This window comes from Vipera ursinii (genome assembly GCF_947247035.1).
Source record: "Vipera ursinii genome assembly, chromosome: 13".
Classification (NCBI taxonomy): Eukaryota; Metazoa; Chordata; class Lepidosauria; order Squamata; family Viperidae; genus Vipera; species Vipera ursinii.
In genome coordinates, this window is record NC_139526.1 from 13,501,520 (window position 1) to 13,528,066 (window position 26,547).

The following is a 26,547-nucleotide window of genomic DNA, read 5'->3' on the forward strand; positions in this document are numbered from 1 at the left end:
TTGACTTTGCTCGTCAGAAGATCGCAAAAGAGGTCACAAATACGAATCCAGTTGCCAAGCCTCCAAATTTTGGTCACGTGACCCTGAGGATGTTGCAATGGTCGTTAAGTGTGAAAAATGGTCATAAGTCACTTTTTTTCAGTCTAACTCCAAATGGTCACGAAATGAACTGTGGTAAGTCAAGGTTTACCGATATATTTACTGGGGGGAAAAAATGGACAGAGAAGGTCACTTGCTTGCTTGAAATTTTTATTGACAACTGCTTGGTCCCAATGCACAAAATACCACTTACTTGACCCACAAAAGTGCCCAAACAAATTAAGACAAATTTATATGCCGCATTGTCGCTCTTCACCCACCCAGAGTGCGTAGTTGAGGGCTGCCTTGATTGGTTTCCATTTCAGAACAGGAAAGAAATCAAAATGACCAAAGTGTACAGTTAATTTCATCATCTTAATTTACGTTCAAATCAGTCAAGTTACATTATTTTTTTCAAGCCTTTGTATGTTGTTGTTGTTTTTAATTAAAAAAAAACTTCATTCAATAATCTCGAGCTGTGAGAGGGGGGGAACACAAAAAAAACAACAACAACAACCCCCTTCAAACTTATCCAAAACAGCACCGTGTAACTTTCAAACACCAATTTAGTTCAGAATGCCACATGGATCCATTTATGATGGGATTTATGATGGGATCACCTTGGCGACCTCTGTATTTCAAATACAGAACACTACTGGACTTTTGATTTCTTTTTTTTTTCTCTGCCCCCATAAACTTGGGTCTCACTTTTTTTTTTTTTTTAAGATGACTTGCAATCGCAGAACTCAGAACAGCAACCGGTTCCGCTTAGCACAACCCACACACGAGTGACAAGGCCTTTGTTTTATGCAGGTTATACATAAAGCTACCGAGAGATGGTCTCACAAATACTCCAAACACTAGAGGGAAAGGGGAAAAGAAAATATATCTTAACAACTGTTCCTATAAACCCTAAGTCTTTAGAGGAACTGTAAGCCTAGCCAACATACTGTGTCATGTCTCAAGCTCAGGAAAAAACAAAAAACAAACTTCCAGTGTTTCCTTGAGTTCGTCATGGCTATAATAATTCAGAAAGGTTTAATAGATGGCTTTGTTTAAAAATCCTCTTTTAAACAAAATCCATTTAAAAAAAACAACACACAGTACCTATAGCCACCTGGTGGTATTTCTCTCTCTCTGTCTCTCTCTTCAGTTGCTGGCTGTGAAAACCCCAGCCTGTTTAAAATATAATTGTTACAAAATATATATATTTTTCAGCATCTGGCCAGTGGAAACCTCAGAGTAGGTTCTTTTCCTTTTGACAAGCAGTAAAAAAAATTTCTTTCCTGGCAAATACAATCCATTGTAAGTACCAAGTTTACCCGGGAAGGGGTATAATACCTTCGGAAGACGTTTTTTAAGGTTTTTTTTTTCCCTCTCTCTCTCTCTCTCTCTTTCTAAAAAGAAGGCAAAAGGATCCCACTGACTTCTGTTAAGGCTGGCCCTTTTAAATGCCAACAACTGCAACAACAACTACAAGAAGAAGAAAAAATACCCCCATTAAGAACTGGAAGCGAAAAAATGACGACACACAAGAGCCGCTTTCGACGCTAGGAGGAATAAAAACCAGACACAGTTAAAAAAACTCTTTCTATCGATTCAAATTAAGCTTCCCATTTATTCCACGTTTAAAAAAGTCTCGCCAACAAGGTTAGGCCCCTAACCTTGGCCTTCCTACCTCCTGCTCCCGTTTCAGCACTGCGGAAGCATCATAGCCTTTCCTGTCTTTAAAAACGTCCCGTCATCTCGTGCGATTCATGATTTATGCATTCCGATGCATATTTTGTTTTCTTGGAAATCTCAGCGGGGCCCGGCAAGCTCGAGGGAGCAGCTGCAACCCGAGGCTCCTCAAGGTGCCTTCAAAAAAAAAAAAACCCCGGCACTTGAAATGACTTTTCTCTCAAATTAACTTCCTCTCAAATCAGCATCCACTAGGCAGCACTCATAAAAGGGAAGCTTAAAACCATTTGTTACGAGTTTCCAGGACGGAACTAAATTGTCACAGAAGGCCTTTAAAAGTGGGGTTTGTACCAAACCAAGCGACTTCTCCAATGATCGGGGGTTTTGGTTTGTTGGTTTGGGGTTTTTTTTGGCAATAGTTAATTACAAGTCATCCAAAAAAAAAAAACCCAACATTAAAAAAACGCACACACCAATTCCCAAGTTTTTGCCCTTACAAAGCTAACTGTGAAAGACCCCACTGCGTATTCCCGTCTAAGTGACCATTTATTAAAAAAGGCTCTCCAAAGGCTGTTCTGCACGACAAATTACACACTGCATTGTTATTTCCTCCCCCCCCCCCCCCCCCCCGGACAACAAAATCGCAAATCAGAAACAGCCGAAAGATTTACGTGTGACGTGTAGATTGACATCACCTTTGGGGTAATCAAGAAACTTAAAAAATCCGTTCTCTTTGTCAAGGCTTCCCGCATCTGCTTTTGTCGATATGGGACAGAATAAAAAAAGGGTAAAATGTTCCAGATCGCTCTTAACAAATATTTGAAGTCCCAATAACAACAACAATAACAATAATAATAAAAAAAACACCCTGCCCAGCTAACTTCGGTTGAGATTGTGCAACGTTTGCACAAAAGGTAGTCATACTGACAAAGAAAACGGATTGGTGAGCTACGCCTTCTAGAAAGTGATTAAAAATTAAAAAAAAAAAAGTATAGCCGACTTTATTTTCTGTGTAGTCTTAACAATACGATGCTTTTCACACCAGAACGAGATTTAAAGCTTGGTTACGGGTGCGAGTGAGAAGTTGGCGGCCAATTTGACTCGGCTTTTGGGCTGTTTTCGAGCTGGACTCTCCGTGGCTTCTCTGCATCCCGGATGTTCGGATGCGAAAGACAGAGTGGCTGAGGTATTTCCTGTAGCTTTAGATGCTTCAGAGAAGTGACCGATTTCTTTATTAGCTCCTGAAGGACCAGCAGCCTTCTCCTCTTCGGGACCCATCGTAAGCTCTGAAACAAAAGTAGGACTGTTTAGTTTTGAAAAAGTAAGGTCAAGGTAAATGAGTCCCTGAGGATTTTTACTCTGTTAAGTTGTTGCCGACTAGAGGGAGCGCTGGTCACCTCCATTTCAAGGTCATTGAGCCGGCGCTGCCCGAAGAAATTTCTGTGGTCATTTGCCCGGCATGGAGTCACAGAATGCTGTTACCTTCCCACCGAAGTGGTACCTATTGATCTACTCGCATTTTCAGGCTTTTGAGCTGCTAAGTTGGCAAGACCTGGGGCGAGGACGGGAACTCACTCTGTCGCCTGTTGCTCGGGTCTTGAACCTGAGCTGTTAGCTTTTCAGCCGACAAGCTATTTTACTGATTCTTCAAGACATCCCTCTGACTTTGAAGGGTAAACACAACACATTCCTATTTCATAATCCCTTGGACCACAAGGAGGTCAAATCAGGAACCAGCCTGAGTCAGTCGCCAGGAAAGAGAAAAAGTCTTCCAAGCTTAGGAGACTAAAACGTCTGGCGCCCGGTGACCGACTCAGACTAGATTCCGCAACATTATCCCGGGACACGAATGATTTGCCTTCCTTTGTGAGATCCAATCAATCAATCCTAAAGGAAAGCAACCTCGACTGTCCTCCCAGAATTCCTGAGGCAGTATGGCTCAGCTTGGAAACCTCTCCCTTTTCCCTCAGCATGGCTGGCTCAGGAATTCTGGGAGTTGAAGTCCACGAGTCATAAAAGAGCCAAGGTGGCCTACCCCTGGGTTAGACCAATCCCAGAATTGGTAGCCAATGGAATTCTGGGAGTTGGAGTCTTCCAATAGACCTGTAAGGCTTAGCTAAGCAATGGCTCCTAAAAGAAGAAGCAGTTAACGGTCAGGACGTCCGCTACTATTGAGGGGAGCCAGGTTTTTAAAAGGAACAGTAACTTTTACCAGAAGGGGTTGGCGAATGCTCTTCGAAACGGATGAGATCTGTTGATTCAAGAACCACTGGATCTGGTCTCAGCTGTGGGGAGGGAAGGCAGGAAGGGACCGGCTGGCATAAAAGATCAACAGGTGAGGCATTGGTGAGGCAAAGCAGCTCTTCCTCGGCTTGACCGGAGACTGGAGAGGAGGAAGAAAATGAAGGCAACTTCTGAGAAACTCAACAAGAGCAGTCAACGACTCACGTGAAAGCAAGCTTGCAAACTCATGCTCATTTCTTTAGGAAGGTCTAGTGGCGAAGACACCCTGCTAGCGAGTGGGAGACCTGAGTTCTAGTCTCACCTTAGCCATGAACTTAGGCCAGTCACTCTCTTGTCAGCCCAAACCCATCTCAGGGGGTTGTTATTGTGGGGGGAAAATAGGAATTGAGGAATTGTTGAATATGTTTGCTGCCTTGATTTACAGAATTTGCAAATAAAGGTGGGTCACAAATAAGATTAAAAAAAAAGAGGAGAAAGGGCTGGGAGATGAAAATGGAAAAAGACAAGTGAAACACAACTGCAATTCTGGTCCATGGCTTATTCTCGCTCCTCTATTATTAAGTAAAGGTAAAGGTTCCCCCGCACATGCGTGCTAGTCGTTTCCAACTCTAGGGGCCGGTGCTCATCTCCGTTTCAAAGCCGAAGAGCCAGCGCTTGTCTGAGGACGTCTCCGTGGTCATGTGGCCGGCATGACTAGACGCCAAAGGCGCACGGAACGTTGTTACCTTCCCACCGTAGTGGTCCCTATTTTTCTACTTGCATTTTTTACGTGCTTTCGAACTGCTAGGTTGGCAGAAGCTGGGACGAGTAACAGGCGCTCACTCTGTTACGCGGCAATCGGGATTCGACCCGCCAAACTGCCGACCTTCTGATTGACAAGCTCAGCGTCCTAACCCACTGAGCCACCGAATAAATATTTATTACCGAATAAATATTATTATATATTATTATTATTATTATTATTATTATTATTATTATTATTATTATTATTATTAGCTTATTTATTCAAAGCCAAAAGACTCAACATGGCTGGGTGCCAAATAGCGGCCAGCGATCAATCAGTTACCAATGTTGGGTGCTTCCAGGATTAAATCTAAGGATCTGTCCACTCCTGCTGCCTTGGTGGATTGTCCATCGCCACCGGCCAGTTCATTTTCGTAACTTTCATCAGCCAGGGGAAGACTGGGAGAGCTGAAGCGAGCTAAAGAAGGGAGGAGATTAGCAACTGTAGGGAAACATCTCCCCCCCCGACCTCCAAAAAAAGGACAAAAGTTAACCCCATCACTTACTTTTCATGTCATTCTTCAGAACAACAATCCTCTTATGACCGTGGCCCTTTATCCATACTACCTAATCAAAGGCAAGGAAGACGACAGGTGAGATGCAAATTAAGATGAACCTAGATAAGCTTCTTGCTGCCTTAAAGTTCTTCTTCTAAGATGGCGGCGCCTGGAATGGCTGCGGCTGCATTGGCTCTTGAAGGTGAATAGTTTTGGGAGGGATAGTAAGGGCTATAGGCCACATGATCAGGAAGATTTTAATGTGTTTGAGCAACATGGTGGAACTAAGGTAACATACGACATACGACCGACAATCTTTGCTGGCCTGGCGAGTTTCTAGCTGTTTTGGAACTGTTGGTGAGACCATTAAAAGTCGTTGGCGCTGTTTGAATTTGTTCTACCAGCAGCAAGATCTGACTGCTGGCCCAGTGATGGATTCTATTGCAAATCAGGGCTGTTTCCAGAGGAGGAGAGGACCTGGAGCTTACGGAGTGAAGGAACTGGATGAGGCTGTCGGCAGGCCCAGAGGAAGAGAGAGAGGCTTTTGGAGGAGTTGGTGGCGGCGGCAGCAGCGTGCTCCAGGGGCGAAAAGAAGCAAGGCCTCTTTAAGGAAAAGGTGGAAGAGTCAGGATCAGAAAAAGGAAAGAAGGCGAGGTTGTCGGAATACAAGCGAATTTGAGGGCTAATCCACATGGAGCCCCACTTCCATCTGTCCTGTTTGCCATCGTTCACTCCCTAGAGACTAAAATGGACAATGTGAAATTTGAGCGGGCCACGAACAAGGAGTATATATCGGAGGTGGTGACCCTTTGAGAGCTGTATGCAACGAAATTTCATTTTGATGTATGCCGATTGGTGTACATTTAAAGTGACAATAAAGTTATCATTCATTCATTCATTCTACTCAGCATTCCTGCAGACTTCCCTTCTTTTGTTAATTGCTCTCCAGCTTGGACTGGATGAGTTCCACGAAAACGCTGGAAAGTTAGCCCAAGCCACAATTTCATGGCATTATAAAGCTAGAGAGGGCAGATGCTGCTGCTGCTGCTGCTGCGCCCCAGTTTTAACACGGGCAGTCCTTGCTAGCAAAAGAAATTTTGCCCCTCGGCTGCGATCGTTAAGTCGAGCACTACCTGTATAGGTCTGCCAATAAAATGGATGAATAAAGCAAGCTATTCTTTTCTTGGGGGAAAAAAACACAACGGCGACGGTTGGCAACTTTTAACAAAAAGCATTTGAAACAAAAGGCCCCTAAAACAGTGCAGCTGCCATACGCCCTGAGAGTTTTAATCACAGACTTCCAAAGGGCCCACTGTCTTCGCTTTCATTGTCTACGGCAGGGGTGTCAAACTCAATTTCACTGAGGGCCATATCAGCATTGTGGTTGCCCTTGGGGGGCCGGGTGGGCGTGGCCAGGGTGGGCATGGCCTACTGGGTGGGCGTGGCTAGAGTGCGTGTGGCCTACTGGGTGGGCATGGACAGCTCTACATCGTTCGCATCAAGGGTGCCTATGGGGGCCCGGGCAGGAGTGGGACAGATCTGAGGGTCTCTGGCAGAAGGGAGGGTCTCTGGGCCAGGGCCAAGGCAGTGGGGGCCGTTCCCTCACTGTTTCCAGGATGGCTTCGCGGGCCGCATGAAACCACTTCGCGGGCCGGATCTGGCCCCTGGGCCTTGTGTTTGACATGTCTGGTCTACGGATTTTACAGGTAAGATAGAAAGCTATAAAATGAACGTTTTTCAGGGAGAACGGCTGTCAGAATCCATTTATATCACATTCATAAATGTATGTTTAAAACATTATCCCCTCCCCTATGGATTCTGCCATCTCCCGAGGAAGGAGAAGCGTATGTGGATTCAGCCTGCCTTAGGTTATTTCAAAGACCAAGGGAAACCTTTTGAACTGGGGGGAACAAAAGGGAGGGTTAGGGAAGAAGGCATCTGGCTTGTGTCTTCATTTAAATCTGTAGAGGAAGAAGGCAATAACCATAAAGATTCGAAGTTCCTTTTTTTCACCCCACGAAAGGGATGACACGAAGTAGAAGGATGGTGGCTGACCAAATGGGGTTGAGGGAAGTGGGGGGTTGAACCGGGTACCCTTTATAAAATCTCAATTTGTAAAACAATACTAAGTCCTGTCTTGCATTCCCACAACCAAGCATGTCCTAGTAAAGATTCCTTTTGGACTAGAACTGACTCTGAGAGTTTTTGTCTTCCAGGACGATGGGCCCAATTACGACATCATAGGAAAATAACTTATTTAATTTCTGACAGTGTTACTCTTAAGTAGACAATAGGGCCCACGGGCCCGTCCGCTTACGAGTACTACGGAATGCTACCACTTGGAACGTTAAGAACCCCGCGCGTTTTAAAAGAAAAGGGGGGAAAAAAGCAGTAGCTACCAACCGATGGGATTGCTCCTAGAAGTTCCTCCAGGTTATTGTAGCCGTATGTACTGGGATGAAGAGCTTCTCCTGTGTATTTGCTGTAGGCTGTTGAGAACTCGTGGAGGAAGATCTGTTGGTAATGGTAGGTATGAAGCAACATCCTCACTTTCTTGGCAAACACATAAAGATCCGTGAGCTTCACATATTCTGCACTGCCGTCAATAAAAACCTGTAAGGGGAGGGGAAAGGACTTCCATGTAAGTAGCCCTTCTGCTTTCACAAATGAATAAGGAAGTAAGAGGATGCAATTTGTTTAGAAACCCAAAGATTCCGTCCTTGACATCGCCGTGTTACACCCTCCAGTTGTGGCTTGTGGTCACCCTGGACTGTGGGGGGGTCCTTACCGCTCTCTGGGCTTGGTTGTTTCCTTCCAGATGTTTCACTGCCCAACTGGGTAACATCATCAGCCCTGGCGATGCTACCTAGTTGGGCAATGCAACGTCTGCAAGAAAACCACCAAGCTCGGAGTGCAGCAAGGACTCCACAGTTCGACCTTCTCTTCTATTCCCCACTTGGATCCCACAACTGTGGGTTTTGATCCATGCTGAGGTCACGCTACGTCTAGGAACGTTGGCACAATCCATGCCAACCTCAAAAGACTTCCAAGGAGATCAGGAGAGTTTGTATCAAAAATAGACATGGGTGGCTGGGATGCTTTGACTTTGAAAAGGGTTGCACAGCTCCCCCAGTCTAAAATAATAATAATCACAGCCCTGGTATTCCACTTCCAACTGATCTGTTAGGCTGGAGAACGACTAGGTCTATATAGAGAGAAAAGTAGACAAGTGAAATGTTAACTATTAGAGACTGGAGACCACAGTGAGCTTTGCTCTCCATAACCTCTGTATCGAAGAGGCCAGCTGTCTTCCTCACCTCGATAAAATAAGGCACGCTCATCAGAAGCTCGATAAAGGTCATGAAGCCATATTCACATGGGTTGAGGACAGTCCCCTGGGCAGCCTCGTAACGCCTTTTAAGCTCCTGCACAGAAACCACAGTGGCTTCATCCAAGGTCATGAGAAGCACCAGAAGATGTGAAGTGAGGGTCCGGAGAGATTTTTTATTGATCAGCTGAAGCTGTTTCCCGGATTCTACGTTGACCAACTGGAGGAGTTGAAAGAAGAGAAGCAGCTATCAGCCTTCTACCCTGTTGACTACAAGTCCTATAACTGCCAGAGCTACAGCAGGTGGAAATTCTGGAAGAAGGACTGGAGATTGGGGAAGAGAGCCATTCCCCACCATTTAGAATTCTAGAAGGAAAATTTCACAAGGTATTCCGAATTGCTCAGCCCTGGCGTTCCCACGTGGTTTGGATCCTCCCTTGCGCAACCGACCCACCTCCCCCATGAAGGCCACCGTCGTGGTGGTTTTTCCCCACGTGGCATCTGAAAACCTACCTTGATGACATGGCAAACCTTCTGCAGCAGAGCTGGAACGGAGCCCACATCGTAGTCCTGGAGACGCAAAGGGTAGCCGAACGTCTTGGCGTATTCGGCAAGGAGGTCCGCCATCATGAGACACTTATCCTTCTGAGAACGGAGCAACTTCACCAACTGAGCAGCCAAAGCCTTGAGTTGTTCCGTCTCGGTTAACATGAGGATTTTCTCCTCGCCGCATTCCAGGAGCTGGAGATGAAGGTCAGCGTGGTTATTTAAGAGCAACCGGAGAAGGCAATGCTAGAATATTGGGGATCCAAAACTGTAGGATCCGAAGCTCAGCAAGTTTTTTTTTTCTTTCAAAAGCCATGGGAAGACAAAGATAGCAGGTAATGTCTCTCTTTTACCGGTCTACTATAGAGAGCGTCCTCTCGTATGGTATTGTGGTTTGGTATGCTGGTCTGACAGCCGCGGATAGGAAAGTATTACAGAGGGTGGTGAGTACAGCACAAGACATTGTGGGCTGTCCCGACACCACTGGATGACATCGCCAGGGCTCGCTACCTTGGAAGAGTGAGGAAAATTCTCAGGGATGACTCACACCCTGGACGGTATCTCTTTACTCTCCTACCATCGGGTAGGAGATATAGGAGTATAGCCAGCCGAACCAACAGGCTGAAAAACAGCTTCTATCCGTGGGCTGTTAGGCTTTTGAACGAGAAATAACTTTTGTGAATTTTATGCAGAATTGACTTGGGAGGCTGGTGTGTGGTGTAGTTGGGTCACATGGTGTAGTAAGATGGAGGGTTTGTTGTCACTGTGTGTAGGGGGGGTGGGAGCACAGAGGGAGGCTCAGCTAATCTCAATGTACACATAGTTGTACTTTGACAATAAAGGTTCATTTCATTTCTTGAGTTGGATTTCCATCAAGCTCATGGACATACAGGTAGTCCTCCTTCAGCGACCCTAATCCTACGCCCAGAACAAGCAGATTATGGAGAAGAGTCGCCTAGAACATCATCATCATCATCATCAGGCACATTCTGCATGGAGTTATTTGAAAAACACCTTGATCACACGATCCACAGGTGTTTCAGTAAGGTGAAAGGTGGTTCCTTTGTGACTAGGTAGGGATTCTAGGCTGGTTCCCCCCCCCGCTTTTTTTTTTACTCCACCCCCAAGGGATCTGCCATCCCTTCCCTTACAATTGCCTACCTGCAAGACATCAGGTATGGCTTCAAAAAGTTCAAGTAGTTTGGTGAATCCGTAATGGGCAAGTTTGCACTGGCGCCCAAAGTGATGGTGATAGGACGGGATGAATTTGTTGAAGGGCATACGGAAGTAGGGCTGGTGGCGTAGCAAATCAATCACTTCTTTGCAGAACTGCTTCGTCCTTTCAACTTCTTCCTTGGTACGTTCTGAAAATGGAAGAAGAGCATCTCTAGCCACGTTTATGAAAGTCTGGTCTGAGGCCCCCCCCCCACCCCCCGTTGTTCCCTCCAAGCTGCTCTCGGGGACCCGCAAAAATCAAGTTCCACTTTCGTCGTTTTTATAAATAACTCAAGGTGGTGAACATACTTAATACTTCTTCCTCCTCCTTCTCCCCCCCCACCCCCAACTGTGTGGTGGGTTGGGGGGGGAAAGAAATTGACTGGCCCAAAGTTACCGAGCTGGCTTTCATGGCTAAGGCAGGATTAGAACTCGCAATCTCCTGATGATTGGATCAAAGTCACCCAACCAGCTTTCGTGCCTAAAATGGGATTAGAACTCATTGTCTTCTTCTTTCTAGAACACCTTAACCACTAAAAAAATAAAAAATAAAAATAAAAAAAACACCTGGCTCTCGAAACCAAAGTTATTTGCCAGGTACTGAAGATATTTTCAAAGAGTTAAAACAATGTCACTCTTCTTCTCAGTATTACCCTTAATTTGCTGAAATGTACGGCTTTTCCATGAAAAATATTGTATTTACATCGGTATCTAATGGGTTTAAAAGGTAAAGGTAAAGGTTCCCCTGCACACGCGTGCTAGTCGTTTCCAACTCTAGGGGCCGGTGCTCATCTCCGTTTCAAAGCCGAAGAGCCAGCGCTTGTCCGAGGACGTCTCCGTGGTCATGTGGCCGGCATGACTATACGCCAAAGGCGCACGGAACGCTGTTACCTTCCCACCGTAGTGGTCCCTATTTTTCTACTTGCATTTTTTACGTGCTTTCGAACTGCTAGGTTGGCAGAAGCTGGGTCGAGTAACAGGCGCTCACTCTGTTACGCGGCACTCGGGATTCGACCCGCCAAACTGCCGACCTTCTGATCGACAAGCTCAGCGTCCTAACCCACTGAGCCACCGCGTCCCTGTCTCTAATGGGTTTAATATTGCTATTTTTGCATGACCCGATAGATATTCTACAACAGTGAGATTTTTAATTTTTTTTAATACAATACATATCGATAAATATAACCCATACAAACAAAAGATCTTTTGGGATCCTCCACAATTTTTAAAACTGAAAAGGGGGGCCCGAGAGAGAGAAAAAAAAGAATTAAGGAACACTAATATAGAGTGAATATTTGGGCACAAAGTCATGCAGACAGGATAAAGCCAGGTGTTCTGTACCAGCCTGCTACCGGCCCTGCAGAAAAGGCAGGGACAACCCCTTTACAAACGGCAAGAGGCTGGAATTAAGCCTGCCAAATTTATAGCTACAAAAACAAACAAGACACGAACCAAGAAACAGGAGCTTTAAGAAACAGGAACTATCCAAGCAGTTGCCTTCAGCAAACCAGCCCTCCCCACGCATTCCCCTTAAATACAGTTCAGGGCGTGGCTTCTCTCTGCCTCCTTCCGAGGAGCCCCATTGCCTTCCTCTGTCTACTCCTAATTGACTGCGTCTTGCGTCGGGCGTCCTTGAACAGGGCCAGCTGTGGGTCATCTTCATCCACGCTGTCAGGCTCACACAGCTGGGTCTCCGTGGTGACCAAGTGGGAGGGGCCTGGCTGAGGGCTCTCATCAGCAAGATCTTCAACCCCCTCAGCAAGGTCTTCAACACCCCCCTCCTCCTCCTCTGAGTCATCCGACCCAACTGCCGAACCCACAGGCTGACCCTGAATCACAACACCAGGTTTTAGTGCTCTATCATCCAAGTCAATTGAATTCTGAACTGCAAAAAGCCCTGACAACTGCAACATTTATTGAATCACTGGGATTACATATCCTCTCTCTGTCTGTCTGTCTCTCTCTTTTTAACGTTTCAGGGGTTGGTTCATTTCCCAGGCTTGGAATCCTGACTTTCCTTTAGGAATTTAAGAGAGACACTTAAAACTGTCAGGCTCGCTGGCATCTGTCTAAATTCAAACAGCGTCATTCCCAAGCACCATTTTCATTTACTCTCTTTGGAAAGATTTATTGAGCAAAAAAAAAAGAAAGAAAAAAAAGAGGGTGGTGGTGGTGTGGAGGATGGGGTGGAGGTCACGAGAATTCCCGCAAGCGAATTCTTTTTTCTCTCTCTAAAAGTCAATCTATTCCAAAGTCCGTTAGGGTGGAAACAGCTTTTATCTTCTCACTAGCTACAGTCCCGGTCAATTGAGACAATAAATAAAGCTCACCAGTCAATAAGTAACAGCCTGCCTAGGTAAACAGCAAAATGGGCAATCCTTTTTTTCCTTTTTTCTTCCTGGTAACTCAGCTGGGGATTTACACAACTGTCCCCTGGATCTTTACCCCTCTTGAGAATATAGCAACTTCTCCTCTGATCGTTTCATCACAATACAGGTAGTCCTCGACTTACAGCCACAACGGAGCCCAAAATTTCTATTGCTAAGCGGGGCAGTTGTTAAGCGGGTTTTGCCCCATTAGGTGGCCTTTCTTGCCACACTTGTTAAGCGAAAGTTGTTAAGCTAGTCACACGATTGTGAAGGGAATCTGGTTTACCCCACTAACTTTGCCTCCAAAAGGTCGCAAAAGGCCACGACAGGATCCTGGGACACTGCAACCGTCGTAAATACGAGTCAGTTGCCAAAAACGTCTGAATTTTGATCATGTGACCACGGGGATGCCGCAACGGTCGTTAAGTGTGAAAAATGGTCGTAAGTCGCTTTCTTCAGTGCCGTTGTAACCCTGAATGGTGCCCACCTTGTTTGGCAGGCAACGTTGAGCGAGAGAGACCCAAGAATTTTTCTGAAGTTTTCAACGGCAACAACATACCTCTCTTGGGGATACAGATGACCATCTCGTTATCTTGCAGTGACAAAGAAATGGTTGTGTCGGGAATTTCGGATATTAGATCCACCAAGTCACACACTCCGTACTCCGTGACATCCCAGTCTTTCGAAAAACACCTACAAGATTAATAATTCAGGAAACGCTCGGAAAACAAAAATTACTGCATTAAGATCGAACTGGAGAAGTAGCTACACAAAAATCGAAGCTTTCTACTGGCCCATGGTAAGCCTCTGCAGGAAACCAAGAGAAAAGCAAAATTATCTTTTTGAGGTTGAAACCCAGTACCGAGAAAAATATTTTCGCAATGCAATAATCGCTGGTCAAGCTATGTATTTACGGGAACGCTGTAAGGTATTTCTTTTAAATCTTGACTTTAGTGTATATGCGGTTATTGCCTCTGGGTTAAAAATCCTAGTGTGATGACGTTAGGGTAGTTTGATGGAAATGATTATATAACCCCCCCTCCCCGCCCGATATATTTAGGATTGGCTCATTTCTGGCGTTCCATCTTTTAACAGCAGCCGAGTTTTAAAATCAACTCATTTTCACTTCCTTCTATTCTACAAACCTCTAAACCTGGAGGATTTTGCTGCTGCCTTTTAGGCGATTTTAATTCGTATATTTTCCCTTTCCGTGAAAATGTATGACTCGCTTTAAACTAAGCTGCTAAATTTTAAAAAAACACACACACACACATACGACACAGATATTTTTATATTTGCAGTTGGAAATGTAAAAAGATGTGTTGCCACAGCTCTACATACGTACCAGTGATAAGCATGTAAGAATTCTTTGACTACAACTCGCTTACTGGCCTGGGACTTCAGGAGCTTTAGTAAGTCTTGCGTGAATCGCTTCACTTGAGCCCTGTGTGTCAAGGTTAACAAACGCTTGGTTCCTATCCCAAGAATCTGAGAAGAAGAAGAAAAAGTTTGCACGTAGATCTACGGCGAAACTTAAGCGCTCATAAATCAAGTTATATTTCTCTCGATAAGCGTGATGGGCTGGGACCAAAATCGAAAGACCAAACTCTATAGAGCTGGGCAAAGACCAAGTCAACAGACACTACAAGGAGTGCTCAATTTATGATCACAGTTTGGACTAGAATTTCTGTCACAAAGCAAGATGGCAGGTGAGTGTACGCTGCCAGCTAACCCAGAGTTGCTTTTTCATGATCCTCATGATGCCAGCCCCTTCTTGGAAGGCCAACATCGCTGGCAAGGAAGGAGAACGTCTGAACTCACCTGCAAGACATGAGGCACCGATTCCAGCAGCTCTATTAACTTGGAATATCCATAGTCCGACACACGGCACTGTTTGGCAAAATGGTGATGGTACATGGGGACGAACTTGTTGACAGACATAATGCAGGAGGGCTGGTTTTTAAGGAGATCAATCACTTCTCTACTGAACTGGATGAGCTGTGGGTTGCCCACGGGGCTCTTGGAACGCAACAGCCAAGGCTCTGGAGTAGAGGAAAGAAGATCGCCGCCCAAGAAGACGTCTTTATTGGGAGGAACGCACGAGAAGGCAATAGACATCACGGCCAAGGAGCAGAAATTGGAGGAAGCACCCCATTTGTAAGACTAATTGTGGGAGGAGAGGCAGAGCCCGGGAGAGGAGTCAAGAGAGGAATCAGCCTGGGATCACTATGTTCCCACAAGCGGTCCGTTGAATTCCGTTGACTCTTTAACTAACACCAACTTAGTGCTGACTGTTGACTAGAGTCTTGTCTAGAGGCATCAGCAACAAATCGTCTTAACTGAAAATGAACATGTGGTCCTGATTCTTTGTGCCTGTTCAAGACACTAATCCCATTTATTGGAAATGAGAAAAGGGAAAAAAGAATAATCTGATGTGGGAGTAAATTACTCTGTCCTTTTCAATCGTTTGAAAGGACAACTCGCCTAACAGCATGAATTTAGGCTATCTGAAGATGGACCTGAAGTCCAAAACCCCAGGAGAACATTGGGTTATCTGAAAGCAAGCTGACATTAGGTAAAAAGTCAAGGCACCAGGCTGGAAAGCGGGAGACCATGAGCTCAACTATTGCTTTAGCCATGAAAGCCAGCTGGGTGACCTTGGCTTTTATGACTCATGGACTTCAACTCCCAGAATTCCTGAGCCAGCCATGCTGAGGGGAAAGAGAGAGGTTTCCAAGCTGAGCCATGCCGGCTCAGGAATTCTGGGAGTTGAAGTCCACGAGTCATGAGGGGGCCAAAGTTTCCCCCATGCTGGCTGAGGAATTCTGGGAGTTGAAGTCCACGAGTCATAAAAGAGTCAAGGTTTCCTACCCCTGGCCTAGGCCTAGGCCTCTTTATGACTCATGGACTTCAACTCCCAGAATTCCTGAGCCAGCCGTGCTGAGGGGAAAGAGAGAGGTTTCCAAGCTGAGCCAGGCTGGCTCAGGAATTCTGGGAGTTGAAGTCCACGAGTCATAAAAGAGCCAAGGTTGCCTACCCCTGGGCTAGTCCCTCTTTCCCAGCCCAACACACCTCACAGGATTGTTGCTGTGGGGGAAATAGTGTCGGATATCTCAGGTGCTTTGTAGAAGCAATAAAGGCAGGATACAAATGAATACAAACAAATAAAATCTCGGTCAAATACGTTTATGGGTTGCCATGGCAATCCTGCTAGGCTGGGAAGAAAAAGGTTCTCCAAACCTCATCTAGGTGGGAAGTCTCCTGCTTCACACAGGCTGTCTTTGCAAATTCAGACAACAGGGGTGAAAAGGAATGAATGGTCGAGGTTAGGTAGCTAGCTAGGACAGCAACCAAGGAGTAATATAAATACCTGTGGCAGGAGGAGGTGGTTTATTATGTATCCACTTTACAACTTTGATGCCATTTTGTGCGATCGCAATATTAACACCGGGAACGCAGGAGATAAGGTGCTCCAGAGGGATGCCCCCCTGGCCTTCCTCAACCATTTCTAGGCTGTTAAATTCTGAAGCATAACAGTCTTGGAAACTACAATTAAAAAAAGGGGAGGGGGAAGTGAAGATAAAAAGAATTAGCTCAAAGCTTAGAGGGCTGTTTGTATTTCTCTGCTTGTCCACAAACTTGGTGTAACTGCTGGAGATCAAACACAAACAGCCCCCTTTTATATTTTCTAATCATAGCAGGCGGTGGGGTGAGTTGGGTTTCATCCCAATTGTAGCAATGATGGGTCTGTTCTGTACCAGCCTGCTACCGGCCCTGCAGAAAAGGCAGGGACAACCCCTTTTACAAGAAGGCAAGAGGCTGGAATTAAGCCTGCCAAATTCATTGATACAAAAACAAACAAGACACGAACCATGAAACAGGAGCTTTTCAAGCGGTTGCCTTCAGCAAACCAGCCCTCCCACGCATTCCCCTTTTATACAGTTTAGGGCGTGGCTTCTCTCTGCCTCCTTCCGAGGTGCCCCATTGCCTTCCTCTGTTTACTCCTGATTGACTGCCTCCTGCGTCGGGCGTCCTTGAACAGGGCCAGCTGTGGATCATCTTCATCCACGCTGTCAGGCTCACACAGCTGGGTCTGCGTTGTGACCAGGTGGGAGGGGCCTGGCTGAGGGCTCTCATCAAGCTGTCCAACCCCCTCAGCTAGCTCTTCAACACCCCCCTCCTCCTCCTCCTCTGAGTCATCCGACCCAACTGCCGAACCCACAGGCTGACCCTGAATCACAACAGGGTCAGTGAAAACCAGTAGGGATCCTGATGGGCACCACGGAGTCGCATCAGTTCCGAATATTCCATGATTAATTTGAAGAGCTGGATGCATCTCCAGCCTATGGGCGTTGAGACCAACGGCTTACCTGAGCAGTGGTAATGTCCCCTCGTGGGTCTGTAACAAGCTATGAACTTGAGGAGCAAAGGCCTTCAGAGAATGAATCACAAAGGGAATTTTGTAGGAGTCGGGATCAAAGTCGTGCTCGCTAAAAAAACAACGACAAAGTCAGGTTTTTATAGGAAGCCGAGCGAGGAAAATCTGCCTATATATAAGAACTTTACCCAGTTATAGCCCACAGCTGGCGCGTTCAATGCTGGAAGCTTTACTTTTTCCCCCCAACTCATACAATAGCCAGCAAGAATCCAAACTAGACTTTATTTTTCTACCGTAAAGTGTTAAGAGGTTCAATCAAAAATTCTTTCTCCTAGTATAGGTCGTCCCCGACTAATGACTTTTCATAGTTCCAGGGTGACTTTACGACCCAGGTTTCATGGTCATCCCCTGCCGTCCTGCAGTCCCGCGATCCCATTTTGGGCGGTGAGCAACTGGCCCATATTTATGGCGGATTGCAGAGTTCCACTGTCGCGTGAATGCAATTTACACTTCTGCTGGAAACTGGCTTTTACTTCCAGCTTATGGCCAAAAAAAAAAAAAAAAAAGGCCCACTGTGGACAATGGAACCGCTTAACGACTGTGACATTAGCTTAACGATGCTTGGTGATTCACTTAACAACTGCAAAAAAGGCATCAAATCAAGTTGTAAAATTAAGCAGTCTTGCGGCGACTTGCTTAACAAGCGGCATGAATTTACAGCCATAATTAGTCTAAGTCTAGTCTAAGTCTAGGATTTCCTGCATGCCGAAAAGTGGATTTAATCTATGTTGGTTTGACAACATCCACATCAATGAAAGGAGGGAAACGGATCTAAGATCAGTGGAAAAGCATTTGCCCCAGCCTTTCTACGTTCTGTTGGAAGAACCACTAAATGGTTCTAAAAAGCCGTGGTGGCGGAGTGGTTAGAATGCAGTGTTGCAGGCAAACTCTGCCCACTGCCAGGAGTTCGATCTCGACTGGCTCAAGATTGACTCAGCCTTCCATCCTTCCGAGGTCGGTAAAAATGAGGATTTTGGGGGGGACAATAGGCTGACTCTGTAAACCCCTTAGAGAGCGCTATAAAGCATTATGAAGCGGTTTTTAAGTCTAAGTGCTACTGCTATTGCTAAGCCCCTTGGATCAAAGAACAGAATGGCGAACAACGTCCTACGCTTGTAAAGACTGCTTGGAAAACCAGCCCCAAAAGCCCAGTTATTTCAAAGGATTTCCAAGAGAATAAAACCCACCAGTTCTGCCTTAAAAGACCCTGACTCAGAAACCAATTTAATCCAAGTGTAACTTTCTGGGCTTTTCAGTTTTGATTGCAGAGAAGGAAGAAGCCAATTTACCTGAAGTCTTTGTTCGTACAATGCCGTTTGCAGACAGGCTCGTGATATTCCAGTTCTTCGAAGATGACGGGACTGCAGTTAGCAGAGGAGCCCTCGTGCGACTGGGAAGATCCTAACGGGCTCTGCCTGGCTTGGCTGCTGGGCAAGAGGCAAACCAGCCGACCGTTGCCTTGATCCCGGATCGCTACTATGTCTGTTAACTTGTGCAAGTCGGACACGTTCAGCTTGTGTCCGAACCTGGAAACCAGAAAGAAGAAATTGCTTAGTGAACATGAAAAAGCTGAAGAAGCAGTTCGCGGCTATCACAGACACCCTGGACTAGGTAAAGGTTCCCCCGCACAGGCGTGCTAGTTGTTTCCAACTCTAGGGGCCGGTGCTCATCTCCGTTTCAAAGCCGAAGAGCCAGCGCTTGTCCGAGGACGTCTCCGTGGTCATGTGGCCGGCATGACTAGACGCCAAAGGCGCACGGAACGCTGTTACCTTCCCACCGGAGTGGTCCCTATTTTTCTACTTGCAGTTTTACGTGCTTTCGAACTGCTAGGTTGGCAGAAGCTGGGACGAGTAACAGGCGCTCGCTCTGTTACGCGGCACTCGGGATTCGACCCGCCAAACTGCCGACCTTCTGATCAACAAGCTCAGCGTCCTAACCCACTGAGCCACCGCGTCCCTGGACTAGCAAGGGATTAAATTCCGGATCAAGACGACCGCAAAGGGCAAGTTTGGAGTTTGTCAGAATCGGCAACCTTGTGCGTGTGCAAAATTCCCCGCTTACTTTTTCTCGTAAATCTCGGTGAATTTGGAAAGGGGGAGACAGCAGGCTGGGGCATCCTGAAGAATGGATACTGCTTCTGAACTGTAAAAAAAGAGGGAGAACATCAAGAATCGGCACCGGGCATCCCTGTATTCTTTCTTTGCAGAATTGTGAGACTCTTCTTGAAAGCAACTATGTTGGCAAGTAGCAAAGATTCTTTACGGGCCTGAATAGGCCAAGTGCGTCTGTGAAACAGAGGTCTGAAAAGAGCTAAAGATCAACTAAATCTCACTCCCAATATGCTCTAAATACGTCTGCCAGAGCTAATTTGGTGTAGCGGTTAAGGGACCAGACTAGAAACCTAGAAAGGGTGAGTTCTAGTCCTGCCTTAAGGCAGAGAGAAACCTGCTGGGTGACTTTGGGGCCAGTCTCTCTCTCTCAGCCCTAGGAAGGAGACAATGGCAAACCACTTCTGAAAAACCATGCTAAGAAAACAGCAGGGAGCGATCCAGGCAGTCTCCAAGAATCGGACACGATAAACGAAAGAAAGAACAACAAATAAAAGGCTGACCTACAAAGTAAAATCATGCCGTTGTAACTTCGAACGGTCACTAAACAAATGGTTGTAAGCTGAGGACTACCTGTGTGGCTTAGTTCCTATCTCCTCCATCCCAAAAGAATGAGACTGCTTCCCTTTTTTTGTGTAATCACCTGGGCAAAAAGATGCCCCAGTTTTCTCAAATTCTCTCTCTCTCTAGTCCCGCAGCCCCCCCAACCTTGGAAGAGCCTTGGTGGAGCAATGGGCTAATGCCTCCTTAAGTAACACCAGCTGCCTGCAATTAGTGCAGGTTCGAGTCCCACCAGGCTCAAGGTTGACTCAGCCTTCCATCCTTCCCAGGTAGGTAAAATGAGGACCCAGATTGTTGGGGGCAATAAGCTGACTTTGTAATAATGCCGCTTGGGGTGTGTGTGAAAGCCCTAATAAGCAGGCATATACATAGAATGAAGGCTACTGCTAAGCTTGTAAGCCGCCCTGAGTCTTCGGAGAAGGGCGGGATATAAATGTAATAAAAAAAAAAACCTTCTGGGCAACAGGGACCAGTTCCGTGGAGAGAGGTTTTTCCATGGACCGAAGGGCGTGTGGTTTTGCGTGCTGCCTGCATCCCGCGGGTGGGGCCTTGTTTGTGTGGAGCGTTTTTTGGCATGCTGATCCACAGACCGGGGGGTTGAGGACCCCTACTCTAATCCACAGAAGGTATTTAGTTCAGAGACATAAGCGCTGCAGTATTATGGCTGCTGTCGTTTTACCTAATCAGTGCCAGACACTTGCTGGCAGCTCCTGTGGCTAATGACACCTGGATCCTCTTGTTGCCAATTTTGAATCTGTGCAAGCTGTTGACAGCAGCGATGGCCTCTTGTAGATTCTCCATCTGAACAACAGCCTTCAACTGATAGTCAGTGTGAGGACTAAGTTCTACGTTCTTTACCTGATTTAAAAAAAAAGACGAAAATCATATCAAAAGAAAGTAAAATTGGAAGCCAGTACGATCTTCAAGGTGGAACTAAAGCAATTTGTAAGTCGCGTGCTTACGGAACTACTGAAACAGCCAGGGTCGGGCTTATAAATTCTAAAATTCTAAAGCAAGTAGAACAATTGAAAAAGACATTTCAAGAATAAAAACACCCAGGCCGAAAGTTAAGTATAAACGGCAGCCATGAAGACGGGTAGAATTATTTACCTTGCCATGCTTGGTGAAGGCATCCTGCAAAGATTGTTGAAGCTCTTTTCGGGAGAGTCGGTAATCCAGATTGCTAATCTGAATGCCTGCTCCATTTGCAAAGGGATCTGGGCCGTCTGTATGGCCGGAAGAATTGGTGACGTTCAAAGCGAGCGGAGAAGACCGGTTTGAAACGCTTGGAGACACGCTCCTAGAGCCGAAGGGAGGAAAGAGAATCCGGAACCGTTCATTCTATAGTATACAGGTAGTCCTCGACTTACAACCGCGACGGAGCCCAAAATCTATGTGCCTGAGTGAAAAATTTCTTTTAACTGAGTTTTGCCCCATTTTACGACTTCCCTCGCCACATTTGTTAAGTGAACCGCTGCAGTTGTTAAACTGGTCACACGGTTGTTAAATCAGTCTGGCTTCCTCCGTTGACTTTGCTTGTCAGAGGGTCACCAAAGGGGATCACGTGACCCCGGGACACTGCGACCGTCGTAAATATGAACTAGTTGTCAAGCAACTGAATGGTGAATCACATGTTCATGGGGAATGCTTCATAAATGCAGAAACCGCTCATCTTTCCCCCCCCCGGTGCCACTGTAACTTCAGACGGTCACTAAATGAATTGTTGTTAAGTCGAGGACTCCCTGTATTACACAGGCTTAGAAACAGAAGCCCCCTTTTGAGCGCCACAGCATTACAGGCAAAAGGGCGTCTCAGGGAACCAGCAAACTGCATGTAAACGTATCTCTTTAACTGTCTCTTCTATGTTAAGGACCGAGACTCTGCATTTCTTATCGAAGGACTAAAGGAATGTGACAAATATACACACTAGCGCCAGGGGTAGGCAGCCCTGGCTCTTTTATGACTCGTGGACTTCAACTCCCAGAATTCCTGAGCCGGCATGGCTCAGCTTGGAAACCTCTCCCTTTCCCCTCAGCATGGCTGGCTCAGGGATTGTGGGAGTTGAAGTCCACGAGTCATAAAGTGGCCTAGGCCAGGGGTAGGCAGCCCTGGCTCTTTTATGACTCGTGGACTTCAACTCCCAGAATTCCTGAGCCGGCATGGCTCAGCTTGGAAACTTCTCCCTTTCCCCTCAGCGTGGCTGGCTCAGGGATTCTGGGAGTTGAAGTCCACGAGTCATAAAGTGGCCTAGGCCTAGGCCAGGGGTAGGCAACCTTAGCTCTTTTGTGACTCGTGGACTTCAACTCCCAGAATTACTGAGCCGGCATGGCTCAGCTTGGAAACCTCTCCCTTTCCCCTTAGCGGGGCTGGCTCAGGGATTCTGGGAGTTGAAGTCCACGAGTCATAAAAGGGTCATGTTTGAAGACCCTTGCACTAAATGGAAGTCAAATGTGGCGTTCCTCTCTAAAAAAAACAACAGTGATGCAATGACACCCACCTGGATGACCAACAACTCTGAGAGATGAGAATGGGACTGTGCTGTCTGGAGGCCGTCAGCATGCTGAAGGCTGAAGGAAAGCTGACCTGGAAGGCGTTCTCCTTCTCTTTCTTGTCCACTGGGGAGCTGCTGATGCTTCTGGCTGCCATCATCTCTTTCCTGGGCGAAGAAGAAAGGCTTAATTAAGGCGTCGCACTTGAGAGAGCCTTTGACAAATATCTGCCTTGTTCTGACCATGGAGATTCTCAGTCATCCAGGTCATTGTTGTCCCAAAGGGGCTTTTTCAAGAGGCAACTGGGCTTTCGTTTTTCTCTTTGAACCTTTTTGGACAGAGAGGACCGCCGGTTCGAAAGAGGGGTCAAAGAGGCCATCTAGGTCAAAACGGAACAGCCCCCCTTCAACAGAGGGGGAAGGACACGACATCATCTACCTCCAGTCTACAACACGGTCCTTTCAGCAGGCCCAAGAAGGCTCCACACCCCTTTGCACGGCTCAGGTGACTCTGAGGGCACAGATAAACCTCCAAGTGGCCTCAACGAGCCTCTAAAAGTTCTCTTTCTGAGAGTCGTCGAGGCCACTTGGAGGTGTATCTGAGCCCTCAGGGTCCCCTGAGTAGTGCAAATGTAGTGCAAATAAAGAGCCTTGGTGGAGCAGTGGGCTAATGCCTCCTTAAGTAACACCAGCTGCCTGCAATTAGTGCAGGTTCGAGTCCCACTAGGCTCAAGGTTGACTCAGCCTTCCATCCTTCCGAGGTAGGTAAAATGAGGACCCAGATTGTTGGGGGCAATTAAGCTGACTTTGTAATAATGCCGCTTGGGGTGGGGTGTGAAAGCCCTAACAAGCAGGCATATACACAGAATGAAGGCTACTGCTAAGCTTGTAAGCCGCCCTGAGTCTTCGGAGAAGGGCGGGATATAAATGGAATTAAAAATAAAATAAAAATGTGTGTGGAGCCATTTCTGCTTCAGTTTGAGTTGGAGACAACGCAGACTCATCCCCAACCGTCTGCGCCTGTCTTTTGCAGTGAAGGGACATAGGGCAGAAAACATCCTTGCAGCCAAGAAAGCTCCACACCCATTTGCACGCCTACTCAGGGGACCCCGAGGACACGGACACACCTCCAAGTGGCCCCAACGACCCTCTAAAAGGATGCCAATGTCCAGCTGTCTGCAAGGAGCATAAATCCTTCCATCCCCCACCATCCGGTCGGAGCTAAAGATGCTTCTTGGATGAGAAGGGAAACGTCTTCCAAGAGAAAACAAGAAAGTCCAGTTGCCTCACGAGAAAAACCGCCGTGGGGTCTGCCTTGATCTCAACATACTTTTGATGGTTTTTATTGTGAGCGGGTTCTCCCGCTTTCTTGGTCGCCTGGGGTACAGAGCTGGCTGGGGCAGAACCGGTGTGCGATGAAGGAACCCCCTCTTTCAGCTGATCTTGGCGGTGTTCAGAGCTTCTTCCTGTTTTCGATTCAAGGCGACACAGTTCCTTGGGAGACAAAAAAATAATATGCCCACAGGTGACCCTCAATTGACAAGAGTTCATTTATTTTTATTTTTATTTTTTTTATTGAAAAGTTTTACAGTACATTCTGGAATACAAAACCCCTCCCCTCCTCCTCCCCTCTCCCCAACTCTCCCCAACTCTCCCTTCCCCCCTCCCCGACTTCCCAGAGCTAAATACAGGGTATAAAAATACAAACAAACATAATCTAAAATATGCAAACAACAATAAGATATTAAATTCTATCGCACTATAACTCTTAATAAAATTAACTACAAGCTAATTATACATCATATAAATCCGCTACTTATTCAAATGCTAAATGAAACTTTTTAGTCCCATATTTATGCTGAATATAATCTATCCATCTCTTCCACTCCACGGTATATCTCTGTGGCGATTGATCTTTCAAATACGCTGAAATCTTTGCCATCTCTGCCAAGTTAGAAACGTTTAAAGTCCACTCTTCTATAGTCGGCAGTTCTTCCTTCTTCCAATATTGCGCTACTAAAAGTCTCGCTGCCGTAATTAAGTTCAGCATCAATTTAATATCTACCACAGTTCTAAATGAACAGACAAGAGTTCATTTAGTGACCATTCAAAGTTACAACAGCCTCTGAGAAAAATGACTCGTGACTCAGGGTTACTTTCATTGTATTCGACCTAGACAAGATAGTCCTCGATTTACAACAGTTCGTTTAGGGGCCTTCTAAAGTTACAATGACACTGTAACTTAGGACTGTTTTTCACACAACCCGTTGCAGCATCTCCAGGGTCACATGATCAAAATTCAAGACACTTGGCAACTGGCATGAACTTAGGACAGTTGCAGCGTCCCGGGGTTGTGTAATCCCCTTCCTGTGACCTTCTGACAAGCAAAGTCAATGGGGGAAGCCAGATTCACTGCACAGCTGGGTTACTGACTTAGCAACTGCAGTGATTCACTTCAAAGGACTGCGGCAAAATTCACTTAACGATGGTCTTGCTTAGTTATGGAAATTTGGGGCTCATTTTATTTTATTTATTTTATTTTAATTCCATTTATATCCCGCCCTTCTCCGAAGACTCAGGGCGGCTTACAAGCTTAGCAGTTGTGGTCCTAAAAAGAACTAAAAAGGGGATTTTAAAAAATACAAGATGTCTCTATGGCAGGGGTCTTCAAACGTGGCCCTTTGATGACTTGTGGACTTCAAGTCCCAGAATTCCTCAGCCAGGCATGCTGGCTGAGGAATTCTGGGAGCTGAAGTCCACAAGTCATTAAAGGGCCAAGTTTGAAGACTCCTGCTCTAAACAAACAGCTCACTCATTTATGTCCGAAGTACACCTTTAAAAAATAAAAACCAAAAACTTTGCGAAGATCGATCAGATCAGAAAGGAAAGGAATGCTTTCGATTTTTCCAAAGAGGCATAAACTGGGAAACGCCCTACCTGCAAGCTTTTCACGGTGGTATTTTTCGGAACGGACCCGTGCCCTTGAGGGCCTTTTGCCGCCACGGCCTTGGTGGCGGAAGACGGATCGTTCGCCATCCGGCTCATGAGACACAGCTTGGCGTTTCGGTTGACCTTCTTGGGCGACTTGGCTTTGTCTGCCACGGAAGAGCCTGCGTTCTTGGTTTCTGCCAGCTCGCGGTTTTTGGGGGTGAAAGACACGGTTATCCGGTTGCCGAAAACATCTTCGTTCTCCATCCGCTTCTGAGCTCGCTCGGCGCTATCCTGGCTGAGGAAGCGGAGGATGGCGCTGCTGCCGGAGACGGTCAGGACTTTCCCACCGCAATTGTCCGACAGACGCCGAAGTCTCAGGCAGACGCTTTTGCTATCTCGGTTGGTGGGCAGGTTGTAAACGTATAACAGTGTGTGACACGCCTGTTTCAGAGAATTAAAAAAAAAAGGGGGGGCTCGGATATGCTTGTCAAGAGGCCAGGGCAAAGCAACAGAGCTGAACACTTGGACAATTTAAAAATAGAAAGAATCCTCAGATCAATAAACCCGCAGAGACAAAAGACCCTCTCGGGCCAAACCGTAAGGATTGCTTGAATTAATCAAAGCTGTAGAAATTGAATAGATCCGTGCTGGCGAACCTATGGGACACGTGCCACAGGTGGCACGCAGAGCCCTCTCTCTGGGCACGCGCGCCGTCGCCCCAGTCCTAGGCCTCCAGTTGTGTTTTATAAAACTTTTTCGCTTTAAGCCTGCGCTGCCGTGTGCAAAAAAAAAAAAGGTTCAATCAATCAATTTCAACTTCTCGTGGGGGGGAAAAAAAAAGATCTCGCAAAGTTGGAATCGATTGATCGAACTTTTTAGTCCCACCCAGCCTGCCGTTACCACCGCAGTCACGCCCACCCAATGGGCCACGCCCACACAATGGATCACGCCCACCCAACGGGCCACACCCACCCAACAGGCCACACACACCCGGCACCCGACGATACAAAAGTGGGTTTTGGGTTGCAGTTTGGGCATTCGGTCTCTAAAAGGTTCGCCATCACTGCAATAGATGAACAAAAGACAACCAGCCTTCTTCCAACCCAAGAAGTCTACCGACAGCGTCACTTCAACTTCCATAATTCCCCAGCCAGGATGCTGATTGGAGAGTTTTGGGAGTTGAAGCCGGGCATTGTAGTTGCCAAGGTTGAGAAACTGCCCTGCAGAGGCGAAACGTTTTACAGGATTGCTGTCAGAATGTGCTTCATACTAAGGGACAAC

The 26,547-nt window shown here is 46.5% G+C and overlaps 1 protein-coding gene across 4 annotated transcripts in view; it reads right to left on the reverse strand.

The window, feature by feature from the left end:
- Positions 1-232: 232 nt before the first annotated feature.
- Positions 233-26,547, reverse strand: part of MARF1 (meiosis regulator and mRNA stability factor 1) — a 33,626-nt gene continuing 7,311 nt past the window's right edge. For 3 of the 4 annotated variants that reach the window (XM_083372730.1, XM_083372727.1, XM_083372728.1), the window contains exons 8-27: positions 25,273-25,707; positions 23,666-23,829; positions 22,345-22,503; positions 20,958-21,147; positions 20,527-20,705; positions 19,240-19,320; positions 18,468-18,704; positions 17,111-17,230; positions 16,111-16,286; positions 14,562-14,782; positions 14,086-14,228; positions 13,300-13,433; positions 10,318-10,520; positions 9,124-9,351; positions 8,600-8,830; positions 7,686-7,895; positions 5,292-5,352; positions 5,069-5,203; positions 3,971-4,141; positions 233-3,044 (exon numbers count right to left, since the gene is read on the reverse strand). In XM_083372730.1, the coding sequence (XP_083228856.1) occupies positions 2,812-3,044; positions 3,971-4,141; positions 5,069-5,203; positions 5,292-5,352; positions 7,686-7,895; positions 8,600-8,830; positions 9,124-9,351; positions 10,318-10,520; positions 13,300-13,433; positions 14,086-14,228; positions 14,562-14,782; positions 16,111-16,286; positions 17,111-17,230; positions 18,468-18,704; positions 19,240-19,320; positions 20,527-20,705; positions 20,958-21,147; positions 22,345-22,503; positions 23,666-23,829; positions 25,273-25,707 (3,711 nt within the window). In that variant the 3' untranslated portion in view covers positions 233-2,811. The remainder of the gene's footprint in view (positions 3,045-3,970; positions 4,142-5,068; positions 5,204-5,291; positions 5,353-7,685; positions 7,896-8,599; positions 8,831-9,123; positions 9,352-10,317; positions 10,521-13,299; positions 13,434-14,085; positions 14,229-14,561; positions 14,783-16,110; positions 16,287-17,110; positions 17,231-18,467; positions 18,705-19,239; positions 19,321-20,526; positions 20,706-20,957; positions 21,148-22,344; positions 22,504-23,665; positions 23,830-25,272; positions 25,708-26,547) is intronic. The other variant, XM_083372729.1, reaches the window with a different exon arrangement.